A 13,468-nucleotide genomic window follows, 5' to 3' on the forward strand; every position below is an offset into this window, starting at 1 on the left:
AGAATGTCTTCAACTTCTTTATACTTTGATCTAGAGCTCAACCTCTCAAGCTCTAGGTCTTGTCCTATCTCTTCTTGTTCTACCAGCTTCATTTCTGGTCAATCTTGATCCCTTCGACCATTCATGACATCCTCAAAGTTTGTGTGTTTTTGAGCTCACAAAATCAACTTGAGAGGTGCTTTTGACTAGGAGAACAAAACTCAAAGGGCCACAACTAGCCATGAAGGCAGCTAATGCCACTTTTTTGTCAACCTTGTTTACTTGTAAAATCTCTATGTTCAAATATAAATATTATACCTATAATATTTTCGTAATAAATCCTAATGTGTTAAGTTATTATTGATTATGACTTAAAATCACCATTAAAATTGCTTCATTTTTTTCTTAAAAAAAAAAATTGCTTTTTGACTATCAATGACTATCCGTAGCAACTTAGATTAAAGCGTTATGAATTTTTTCTTTTTTTTTAAGAAAAAGTGTTGGGTATAATAACAGTTGCTCATTTTTTTTTTTTTCCTGCAATATAAGGACGTTAGTATTGATGACTTAATGATTGACTCTTTTTCTTTTTTCATGATAACCCCTCCCTAGCTAGTCTCTGATGATTGTAGCCAAGGGACGGACCAACGATATTTGACGTGGACGGCCTTGATGCACCATGAGCTTTCGCTGGAGGCTCCAATGCCACCAGTAGACTAAAAGAGGACGCAATCTGACCATGTACGGACGTGGGCAAGAAATTCATGCTGACGTGGGACCACACCATATATAAACCTCTCCTTCAGATCCTCCCCACGCATGCCCCAACTTCCATAACCGTTCTCTCTCTCTCTCTCCCTCAACATTCAGAGAACCAAATTGCCAAAACTGAATCCTCATTGAAAAAAAAAAAGCTCAATTAGAATACAAAAATTCAAAAAAAAAAAATCATTCACAATGAGAGTAGCACTGAGCCGAGCAAAGCGAAAGCTCGAAACAAAACCAGCTCCGCTCATCAAGAAGAAGCTCCGCTCGGAGCTACCTCGCCGGAGACGATCACAGATCTCTCCGATTCTATATTCGTCTCTGACTGTAACTCTTCCTTGTAAGAATTCTGGTTCCTCTGCTTTTCTTGTGGACTGTAGCTCTTGCTCCTACTTCGGCAGCGAAGTTTCATGCGATTCTAGCAGAGTCTCCGTTGGATCGGAGAACAAGCCGAGTTCGAACTTGCGGAAGAGAAATCTCGGTGAGATTGAAGGCTCTGGAGCTGTGGTTAAGGCCAATGCACCGGTTCGTAGAGTTACCAGATCGTATTACCGAAACAAGGAAAATGAAGGTAAAGTCGGTGAAGCGGAGGTGTCTGAGTCGTCGTGTGTGGAATCGAATTCTGAAGTTGATGCTGGAGTTTTCGTGGAGAGAAGCTCCAAGTTAAAGAGCAAAAGTGGAAAACTAAATGAAATTAAAGAAGAGATTGAAGAAAATGAAGGCTCCGAAGCTGTTTCGAAATCGGAGATTTCTTTTGTTGAGCAAGTTTCCGATGGAATTTTGAATTTCAGTGATGGAAATGTAAAAGCAAATTCCGAGTTCAATGAAAACGAAGTCGTTTCGGTTGCTTCTGCTGCTAAGTTAGCTGAGGAAGCAACTGAACAAGTTGTGAACAGAGCATCAGAATTTGAATTTTCTGAGATTTCAGGAAATCTGTTCGACGCGAATATCACGGTTCCGAACTCTGAGTCCACCATTGATCAAAAGCAAAAGAGCTTTGAATTCGACTCCGATCTCGCTTGTACTGAGCAATTCTCATACGAAGACGTCTCCGAGTACTCGTCTAGCTTCCAATCGGAAATTTTCCTGGAAAGTTCTGACCTAGAGTTCTCGGATTACACTCCATCTATTTTCTTCGAAACTGGAAGCGAATTTTCGGAGCGCTCGGAGGGAGATTCAACTCCTTCTCGTACTTTCTCTCTGCTCCTTCAGTACAGAGAGGATTTCTCGCGCTCAACTACTCCTCTCGACACCAGAATTTCTCCACGCCTCGAAAACGAAAATCATCATCAATCTAATGTAAGCTTCTCATGCAATGCAATTCGATAGATTTCTGTTACTTTTTTTTTTCCGTTTGTTTTCTTGGCAACCAAACAGAGTAGTACAATTTGCGTGTTTTAATTAAAATCTAATTATCTTATTTTATTTTATTTAATTATCGAAATTTGCTTTTTATTCAAGTCTGTGAGGGGGTTCGAAGATGAGGTGGACGAAGAGAGCTACGTGGCATTAAGAAATAGAGAAAGAAGGCAATTGTTTCCATACAACTACGCCGAGGAGTATTGCTCCACCACAGACTACGGCGATCTCGTTCTTCAGCTACGATCACAAATGGTCCACTGGATCGTTGAGGTGAGTGAGTGAGTGAGCTAGCGAGCGGGAGAGTCCACGTAATCACGTCTTCGTTCATGTTTTCAATTAATCGCCGTAGTTGAAACAAACACGTTTTAGTTTCAGTTAGAGAAGGGGCCAAGATTCTCTGCATTGACTTCTTTTCTGCATTCGTTGCTCCTTCCAGTCGTTTTCTGACACGTCAGCTTTTATAGATAACTGAACCGCTTGCACTTTTTTCTCGTTAAATGTTCACTCAGATGTTAGAACTTGGAACTAACTAATAACTCGTTTTGCACTTCTTCTATTGGCTAGCAACTGATAAAGAAGCTGTATCTTATAGTGGTACATATTCCGAGGGTGATTTTGTCATTTGCATGCATTTTTGGTGCTATAGTTTACGTTAGCATTTCCCTATTAACTGAATGAATAGTGTGTGGTAGTAGCCAATGGGATCTAGGCTGGCACAGTGTTGTGTGTCAAAACTTGTTGGACAATTTTTCCTCACGAGTTTTCGCACACATATAGAGGGTAAGATTCAGTGTGGACAGTAAGTTTGTGCAAACTTATCAGTTACCTCAAGTGTCTATATATAAATAACAGAACCCATAATTTCAATTCGTTAATATTTATTGCACACAACTAGTTATTGCAAATATAGTATGATTTTACATTTTAACTAAAATTGTGTTTTAAAAACACGGTTTCAAATAAAGTGGCGCTCACACTCTATACACACCAGTGTGTAATAATTAGCGCTCATTTTGATTTCTTTCTTAAAAGAATAATTAGTTTCACCGTATAGTTTAATATATATGAATATAATTCAAAGAATCTTATAACTACCAAAATATTGAGCATGTACACACTTGTCTAGCGGCTGAATTTCGAAATTACAAATTGGGAGCACTTGTAGATCCCCATTCCCATCGAAGCTCATTCAAGTATTGGTTACTTAACCGATGTGTTCTAATGGTTGCAAAGTCTTCCACCAATTGGTCGCTCTTCTACACTTTTTATTCTAGAAAAAAGAAAAAGAAAAAGAAAAAAAGAAGTGCACCCACTTGTCTTTTATACTTTTTATTTAAAAGATTTTGATGCTTATTGTATTATTGTTAGTTTTGTTACTTGCTAGTTGTATAATTTGTGCAATTTGGTATGAATGGGCAGCAAAGTACTGAAAAGGAGCTTCACCAGGAGACAATGTTCCTAGGAGTTACCCTCCTTGACCGATTCCTAAGCAAAGGTTTCTTCAGAGACAAAAGACACCTTCAAATTGTTGGAATAGCCTGTCTTACATTAGCCACTAGGATTGAAGAGAAACAGCCCCACAACAGGTAAATCACACTTCTCTCATCTTTCCTAATCGTACTTGCAAAGTTCCCCAGAAGCATATATAGAAAGAACTCTTAATAGCCCACTTATATTGGTTTTTTTTTTTTTGTTGATAATCTTCAATATTATATAATCAAGCAAAAGGAACACTACAGTCTACCTTACAAGCATCCAAGAGGACAACTGGTAGGCTGTGTTTATTGAAACAAAAGGACTGAACAGTATTAATGGAGAGCTTTGCAGCAATGTGAGCGGCTGCATTACAATCTCTCTTGACCCAAGAAAACAGACAAGACCTGAAAGATTCTAATAGAAGAAGGATATTACTAATAGTAGCACTTACATTGGTTTATGCCATAGTAACAGGTTCATTATTAAATGGAAATGATATTTTACTACAATGTGTATTATTGCCATGTGACAGTATCAGGGAACTTTAGCCATCTTCTGGAAAAACATAGGCACAATATCTTAACGGGTCATTTCGTATGTCAAAGAGTATATAAGGCAGTTTCATTTCTCTTAGATGGTTCCTATTTAGAGACTTATAGTAAAAATGAATGAAAAAAAGAAGAGTTAATGCTAAATTTATGAGAGCTCTAGCTCTTGTTCGTCTTAAATAGCTCGAATACCCACTTTTTCCAAATTCTCTGTCCAATTCTGTGTTCAATTGCAATAAGTCTATTCCAACCATGTTCTCAATCACACAATGGTATGATCATGACAACTGTCACTTAATTGCTTCGGAAGCTAAGATGATTAGTATAATCATCAGTTTTCCCAGAAGGATAAGAATTTTGCTGACTGTAAATTTTCTGATGGGAATTGTAGCATTCAGGAAAAGTATTTCTTCATGGGAAGCAATGTGTACAGCAGATTCGAAGTCGTGGCCATGGAATGGCTGATTCAAGAGATCCTCAACTTCCAGTGTTTCTTGCCCACCATTCACAACTTCTTGTGGTACATCCTTTTACCCCTCATTGTATTCTTAGTAGTCTTGAGTTTCGCATTGAGCAATTCAGCTTTCTGTCCAACTACTATTTTAGCCAAAAAGCTTTAACTGCAGCTTGCATTGTTTCCACTACCTATTAATGCCTAGTTTGAAACACATCATAGGTTCTACCTGAAAGCTGCTAAAGCTGATGCAGAGTTAGAGAAGAGGGCCAAGTACCTGGCAGTACTAGTTCTTTCAGTCCAAGAGCAACTTTGCTACTGGCCCTCAACAATTGCAGCAGCTCTTGTCATATTGGCTTGTCTAGATAGTAGACAATATGCATTCCAAAGAGTACTTGAGGTACACATATATGCTTACAACATAGCAATACTAGCTTTATTGAATTTTCTGGTCTGTGGCTTCTAACTGCTGCATCATATAATTGAGCTGGTTTGGGCCACCGCTGATAGCCTCAGGCAGTGCTTACAGATGCCAATGAACAGTAGTAGTGGGCTACTTAACTCCCCCTCCCTAATATCCTACCACTTTGCTTAAAAAAGCTATTGGCCATTGCTTTATAAACTATAATCTCGATTTTTTATTTAAAACTTTGTAAAATTTCCAGTCTTGCTTTATAAAATTTGTTTAATCTAGTCAAAATTTCATAATCTATAAGTTATATTATTGCCCATGTCCTCTTTCTCAGGTTCCACCTCTTTCTTTTCCACTCAATTCTCATTTTAGTTCCTGGAAATACTAGAAAATCCCCTTTAGTTTGCCCTAACTGGCGTCACTATGAGATTGTGTATAATATAAAATGCATCAAAATCTTCAGTTTTTCACTTAGTTAACGTGTGATTTTGCAGACTCACATCAGGACAAAAGATCACGATATACATGAATGCATAGAGGTATGGAAGTAAAATGAAATCCTCTCTTTTGTTCTACTTTTCTTCAGTGCAATTTCTCAGATTCAAAGTTGCAACAAGTGAACTAGTCCCATCCACTAAGGCATTGCTACACATAAGAACTTTAAAAAAAAAATTGTAATATCATCATTTAATTAGAATTTAGCTACAACGTTTACTGATATTGTGTTTGTTGCAACAGAACCTCGAGTGGTTGTTAAGGTACATATGATGGCATGCTAGCAGGGAAGGGACAGTAACATCATTGTTTGTTGAAATTTTCTTCACCCATCCCAAAGGCATGGGTGAAAATGTAGCTCAAGGTGATCTTCTTTCTAATACCTGATTAATAAGACAAAAACCTGATTCTTTTTTCAATGTAAACACATACTGGCTGCTTGTTTTACACTTCCCATAAAAGTAAAAATTCTAGCTGTACGTTCTTTCAGTATGCCCTAAACATTCAAACTCGTTCATCTGTTCCTATGCAAGTAATGACAGGCAGAGGATTACTTCCCATAAAAGGAAAAAAAAAAAAGGCTTTGTTTCTTATGTTCTCATTCTGCGTTACAAAAGATCTTTGGTCTCTTCACAGGCAGAGTTCAGTGGTTGCTGTGCTTTTAATGTGGGAGCAGCAATGCTGTAAAATGTGTCAGAACGACAAGGACGAGAATGGCACAGTTCAAATATTAAGGACTAAAATGAAATAATAAATTTGTTGAGGATCAGCATTAAACCACCCCAAAATTTCAGGACCAAAAGTATATTCAAGCAATCAAGCCTATTTCGGTAATCTAAATAATTTACTGTTAACTTTTAAATGTGGTATTTCAGTGGAAACAAAGCTATCCACACCATCTAATTTCTGATGGAGGGGCATGCTACCATAGTTCATAGTTTTCGTGAATTAATATTCCTGCCAAGTCTGTGCATGGAAGCAACTTCCTGTCCCATTCCTTGAGGGCAGAAGCTTATGGTGTTTGTGCAAGTCTAAATCTTCATACAGAATCCCCCCACTCACTTTCTCTGAAATCCTGGTAGTGAGGATTAGTTTTTGGGCTAAAGCATTTTGTTCAGTGGCATTCAAAGCTACCATGGAGATCAATTTATATCCTATCAAGTGATAAAACTAGTTTTGGGATTCAGAAGTTGCCTAATTAGATGCCAATTAACCCGAGTGTAGTGCTGCTTAATTTAATGCAACCCCATAATTGCGTATCATCAAGCTAATTGAAACTAAATTCCTTACCAAAATGTGTTAGCTTTTAAGAGTGTCCCTGACACCACTATTTCGCACTCATTGTGAGTCCAAAAAATGATCAACCAATACAAGCCTCTTCTTTTTTTCCCGACATGGATAGTATCAAAGTAATATGTCCATTTATTCATTATTCAGTGGCAATAGTTCTTATAATTTCCGGAACAAACACAATGCCAAACTTTCCACTTGATTGCTTTTAGATGTTGGATTATGATGCCCCACCGACCGTTTCATCATTCCTCTTCTATCATTCTTTCGGCTAAGTGAGAGAACCCTAATCTTTACACACTACCCTCATGGGCCTTTTCAGCCTTTAACTTGCACCATATTGAGATGCCCTTTGTAGCCACCCAATTTGACCATTACCATTCTTAGCAGAATAGCAGTCGATGCATCAGATTTCATTTCAAATGATTTACAGTGTAAGTCACCAATGTCCCCCCTCTTGTTACAATCCATATGTGCACGAACTTATTCAAATCATCATGTATTTAGCTGGCAGTAGTAATCAAGCGAAAGATAAAAGATAGAAATACACAACCACAAAACTTGTTTAATGATTCATGAAACAAGACCCAAGAAGACATTTAATTAGCAAATGAGATTACCTTCTTGGACTAATAGTCTGTTTGGATTGAGGGGGAGGGAAGGGGAGTAGAGTAGAATTGACTGGAAATTAACCTAGTTTTCAGACAACTCTACTCTACTCTACTCTCTCTCCCTTTCTCTAACCAAACAGGCCATAAGAGAATTTGGAAGGAAAAAACCTAGAAGCAATATATACCATAAAGGAATTGTTTACTTAAGTAAAATCTGCATTCTAGTTGGAAAAAATATAATTAAATTCATTACCAGGAACAACACACGATTCTATAGCTAAATGGAGGACAGTAGCATTTCAATATTTCAGCTGACAAAGGAGGTTACTTCATATAAACCAAAAGAACAAAATTTTCCATTTCAAAATGAAATTTATGATGGAAGTAGTTTAAGACTGCTATCCACTTGACTTAAGAGCAACTCCTTTCAAGGGCAGTATTACATTTCTTACCTATATTTGAGTTCAATGGAGATGTAAGGAGCAAGCCACAAAATTTAAATTCACTAGAGCAATTAACATGACCAACCATTGTACAACAGGCAATCTATGTCACTGAATCTTTGTACTGAAGCATATCACACAGCAAATTGAAAAGTAATCCAACTGTATTGGAGAAAGGAAAATCCAAAGCAGTTATATCATTCCAAGCTTACTATCATAAGCTGAATTGAGCGGAACCATTGGAGGCTCTGCTGCGGAAGACCCGTCAAGATGCATCTGTGCAAAATCATTGATGATCCCTGTCCTTTGCCTATAAATTATCTCCTTTTTTTCCTCCTCTGCCTTGTCGACCTTCTCCTTGGTCATCATAGTTACATCCTCAGCTGCCTTTGCAACTGCACCAAATGCACTTGAAATCCATGAGGCTCCAGTTAATACATAATGATTGTTTACAATAGCAGATCCTGCACTGCTTGCCTTCTGTTCAGCAGCAGCAAAAGCAGATTTTGTCTTCTCAGACACATGGAACCGCTCATCCATCTCTCTCACCTTTTCATTGACTATTGTGGTTCCAATGCTTAGCTTCTCACTCAGGCCAATTTTACGGTCAATGGAAGCAACTGTGGCAGAGGCATTTGATGTCAAGTGATGTCGTTCATCAAGGGCTTTAGTCTTGTTAATTGCGTCCTTTCCCAAGACAAAACCCTTAGCAAGCATGGTGCTCACCACATCTTCAGCCTTCTTAACAGCTGAGCCAGTAGCAGCTGGCTTTTTCTCCTTTCAAGAAGAATATATAGAAAGTTCAGAAAGAAGGAATTGCTTTTGGAAAACTTTTTCTTTTTTTGGGGAGAGAGAAGAAGAAGTTACTTTATATAAATCCACACATGCAGCATTAATTTTAAATTTCACCCAAAGAAGGAAAGAAAGACAGAAATATCTCATCTGAAGTGTTGCAGACAGAGAAACACAGCAGTCTAGCAAAGCAAACCAGATTCAGTGTAACTTCACATAGTCATTCTCTTTTGAAGATGGTTAGAACTTAGAACACCACTAGGCTGCAAATGTGGTGGTTCAATATACTCTGTCAAGTTCATAATTTTCGTTTATTGTCTAAATTAATATTTATTGCAATGCAAGAAATATATACTGATAGAAATACCATTTCATATTTTAGAGATTAGACAAGTGTGAATACCCTCTACCCACACTAAAACATCTGAAAGCAAGAGGCTATACCATATGCATTTAGTTGCTGAAATTTAAATAATAGATGTGTGTGTGCATGCGTAACATAAATCATATATACTACTTGAAAATATAGAAGTTTAGCTCATTGCTAATTTTTGCCCTTTAAATATCTGAGATCTAGAATATAACTTCAAGTATTACTATATATGGCAATCTCCATATGTGACCAAATGATGCTGCACATCATTTTATTTCTTTTGAAACTGTAAAGTCTCCAATATTTCATAAGATCTGAAGAAAAATAAATAAAGAATATGAGCCTGAATACCAGAAAAATGGACAAAAATTATTCTCCTACTTGTTATTAGTCATATTCCACTAAATTTACACGTCAAGTGTAGCACTGGAGTGGATAATCGTCCTTAATGGCATGAATATAAAGATATAACTCTAAACAAGCTATAGGATCTACCGAGCTTGGTGGGATTGCTTCAGGGGGCAGCTGGTAATTCTCAACAGGTGTAATGGAGACAGAAAGATCAGCTATTGTAGCTCCCTGGGTTGACATGTAAGAAAAATTAGAATAGGTACATATATATTTTTAAAAAGTAAAATATTCAAATGGTATCCAACAAACATAAGTGTTAGGAAGGCATGCACGAATGATGCATCCAAGCTTGCCTTGAGTTGTGGTCATTGTCAATGCCATCAAGTGAGACCTTGAGGCCCACTCCTTTAGTGCTTCTACTGCATTAGGCCTTGCCAATGCCTTAAGCTGACTGACTAATACAGTACTGTGAATGAGTTCTACACAGAGGACTAACACTTAAATTGCCAGATAGTGTAGATTTTCAGGGTTTTACTAATTATGATTTTATTTCGTTTCAAATTTTTTGATTTTTAACGAAAAGGGATTTTTATGGCTCATGTATTATCTCAACACCTTCCCTGGTCTCACATAATTGACTTATGAAACTTGCTACACAAGTATAAGAACTAATAGTTCAAACACCATTATAGACGGACATACCGATAGGAGTGCTGCTGTATCTGCTCCCTGTGAATCCTTGAAGGTAACATAGGCAAGCCAGGTCTTATCAGTTTCCCTGCCATGAGTATAGCCAAACTTTTTTCAGAATGACTTTTCTGATAACCCTAATGTACATATAATTCAAACATATTGACCTTTGCATTTCGACATAGTGAATATCACCAGAAAATGAAAAGAATTCTCGGATATCCCTCTCAGAAGCAGCTAGTGAAATGTTGCTAACCTTAACTGTTCTTATCTGTAAGGAGTAAAAGAAGAAATAAATCTGGTTACTTTTTCACCGAGGGACTGATGCATCAAAACAAAACTTTATGGTCATTTACATTGAATTAAGTTGAATGCTTGAATGCCAGACAAATTTTACAATTGGGTTTATGACAACAAAAATCCTTTTAAGTTCAAGTTCTTGATTGATAACCTAACAAGTTGTTATTGAAACTAACAAATAGGTAGATAAGTGATTGAACTGAAACCAGACTTTCACTTTAACAAATTACTAAGTCCCATTCACAACCTCAAAGAGACCTCATATGAATATGAAGCCATAGTTCTTATAATTATTGGTGGTGCTACTGCTAGTACCAATACTATTCTTGCTGTTGCTGAAAAGTTCCAAAAGAAAATACATGCGTTCAAAAACCCAATTATAAAAGCAGGATTTTCACAACTAATATCCAGATCATGAATAAAATTCTACTGTTAATAGCAGTAGCTACTGTCATGCCTAATTTATTTTTACCATCACATCTGAAACATTGATTATCCAGTTTGGTGTCGTGGATGGTTGGGGGGTTGTTTCAATCCCCTGATCAGTATGGTCCTTTGGGACCTGCACAAAAAATCTACATAAGGTACTTTTTAAGGTTAGAGGTAAAATGGAAAGCTTTATAAGCAACAATAAGCAAGAAGCATAATACAAATTAAGTCATACAAGGACAGAGTAGAAATCAGTTATTTGAGCATAGCACGGCAATGAAGTAAAGGTGAAAGAAAAGGAACATATGCAAGACAAAATAGAGTACAGAGGATAAGAGAAGTTGGCAAAAAAGTACACTGAATTAATTGAAAATTCATAGGGGAGTCATATGATGGAGCCATGCTATATCATTGCATGCTAAAATGCATCACTGGGACAATAACAAGTACGGTAACAATTCAATTTAATCCAATTTGTGGAGCCTAAAGCTCATGTTCAAAATTCACAAAAACTTAGTGAAGAAATTAGTGTACACGAGATGATAACTAGTAATTATTCATTACTCTGAAAGCAATACTCCCTACTCGCACACACATAACAATGGATCCGCAAATTATATTTACAATTCGACCTCATTATTCAAGTGAGAGGAGGTGGCATTGCTCTAGTAATATATACTAAAGAATTTTCCACAATAAAACACAAGCAAAATCTCTAAGCCACAAAGCTAAAGAGCAATACAAAAGAAACATACATTCCAATTTCATTTCTTCGCTTGAATTAAGGTCCCTATGTTTAGTTCAACGTTAATGTAGATTGAAATCAAGTACATTTGAATAGTCTAACCTATTGGTCCGATCATTCATATTCCGATTCCATGTTTGCTTGCCTACTTGGCACTTGCTAAGAAAATTAAGGACAGAAAAATTTATTTAAAAATAAAAGAATAGAGTGTCTAAAGTTACATTTGGTTTGTCTCTTATTGAAAAAAAATATATTTGCTTTTCCTCTCCTACAATAAGCATAAGACAATAAGACATAATAAAGCATAGAAAGAAATCTTAGACATTGGCATCAGACAAAACAAATCTATCAACCAAAATGGTAATGAGCTACAAATCATGATGGATCTAAGACCCAAATAGTACTAAAATTATATGACACAAAAAACACACAAACTCACCGACATTTCAAGATTGTGGTAACAGTAGCAAAAAAAAAAGGGGACCTCCGGTGGAAGAGAAGAGAACGTAGAAGAAGTGATCTGATAAGTTTCAATGTTACGGAATCCTAGTGGAAGAAAGCATTTGATTTGAGGTTGTGTTTTTTGTGTTTTTGTTTTTATTACTATTATTATATTTTATGAGTTCGCGCGCTCATCACGAGAGATTTTCGGTGTGGGTTGTTCATGCTTGGATGGTATGGCTTGTTCCACCAACAAGAGTGGCCTACTACTGCTTGTTAATGTCTCTCACGTCCTTGCCCTTTTTAATATTACCTTATTAAACTTGTAGTATTTTTAGCATTTTTCTTGTGATGATCATTACACTATATATATAAATTACATATTTTTCACCCTAAATTATATATAATTTTACATTTTACGCCATAAACTATTGAAATGCATGATTGACTCCTTAAAGTTATAACTTTGTAATACTTAAACTTCATCTGTTTTTGGGTCAAGTTTATCGAAATGTAGCATTAAAAGATCAATCTACCCCTCCCTCCAAAACATTTGGTTGAGGATAAATTAGTTTTTTAATATTGCATTTGGTTAGACTTAATTGAGAAAGTGATGAGAAGGAGTAAAGTATTGTTATACAAGTTTTATTTTGAGTGATTGTTTGTGCATTCTTTTAGTTTGGAGGTAAGTGTGAAATGTGGTATAGTTTAGGAAGGGGAGAAAAAAAAGTAATTTCCTTTTTTTATTTTTCCTTTAAACTTTCAAAATATTAAGAGCTATATCAAACAAAAGTGATTCATAATCCTAAGTCTTTATAAACTTTATACAACTTTAAGCAACTTTACCATCATGCCATCATTTGGCTTTTAGTTCACGAAATCTTATCAAGATTAGAGATTAACATCTATCACTTTCTGTTTAATGTGATGACATTACCATGTTTGATCAATATTATAAAAAAAAAAAAATTGAGAAACCAATAATTGAGTTAGAGAATTAGAGTTTCGGCTTTGTATTTTCTATATTTTTCTGGAAAATTGTAATTTCATTTTAACTATGATGTAATTGCAATGTTTCCATCAAATTACTAAAATTAGTAATTTATCCCCCTTAATTATCGGTAATAAAAAATTGTCGGTAATAAGTACTTCGTCCTTTCGACCCTTGCCATTAGGATTTCCACCAAATTTAACATATGGATATGTCTTTTTGAAAAAAACAAACAGGGAAGACAGAAACTTCCATAGTAAGGATCAGATGCATAATTATTATATACAGTATAATAATTATTAAGAGAGAACATTGTTTGGTTTAGAAAGTCAAGGAGCAATTATCACTGCACCATAGTTCAAGGGTAAAGTGTAATTAACCTATATTTTTAATGTGTTTTTTTTCTTGTCCAAAATTGTCATATTGATTTCTTGTTTAGAAGTAAATATAATTGATATTTGACAAGAAACTTTACCAATTGAGTTTATTTGAACACAAAAATCAATTACCATCTTAGTATA

The 13,468-nt window shown here is 36.0% G+C and overlaps 2 protein-coding genes across 2 annotated transcripts; one reads left to right on the plus strand and one right to left on the minus strand.

Moving 5' to 3' along the window:
• Positions 1 to 743: 743 nt before the first annotated feature.
• LOC142629908 (cyclin-SDS) lies at positions 744 to 5,919 on the plus strand. The gene is given in 9 exon segments (XM_075803961.1): positions 744 to 881; positions 884 to 916; positions 919 to 2,043; positions 2,206 to 2,376; positions 3,526 to 3,692; positions 4,522 to 4,650; positions 4,807 to 4,984; positions 5,491 to 5,535; positions 5,735 to 5,919. Coding segments are annotated over 9 exon segments (2,016 nt in total). The 3' UTR covers positions 5,765 to 5,919.
• A 1,807-nt stretch (positions 5,920 to 7,726) lies between these two features.
• LOC142627489 (binding partner of ACD11 1) lies at positions 7,727 to 12,200 on the minus strand. The gene is made up of 6 exons (XM_075801366.1): positions 11,955 to 12,200; positions 10,814 to 10,903; positions 10,209 to 10,312; positions 10,054 to 10,129; positions 9,496 to 9,579; positions 7,727 to 8,612 (listed from the first exon to the last, which is right to left on the minus strand). The coding sequence occupies exons 1-6, from the start codon at positions 11,958 to 11,960 to the stop codon at positions 8,028 to 8,030; spliced, it is 945 nt and encodes a 314-aa protein (XP_075657481.1). The 5' UTR covers positions 11,961 to 12,200; the 3' UTR covers positions 7,727 to 8,027.
• Positions 12,201 to 13,468: the final 1,268 nt, after the last annotated feature.

The sequence above is a fragment of the Castanea sativa genome, chromosome 3 (assembly GCF_040712315.1).
Source record: "Castanea sativa cultivar Marrone di Chiusa Pesio chromosome 3, ASM4071231v1".
Lineage (NCBI taxonomy): Eukaryota > Viridiplantae > Streptophyta > Magnoliopsida > Fagales > Fagaceae > Castanea > Castanea sativa.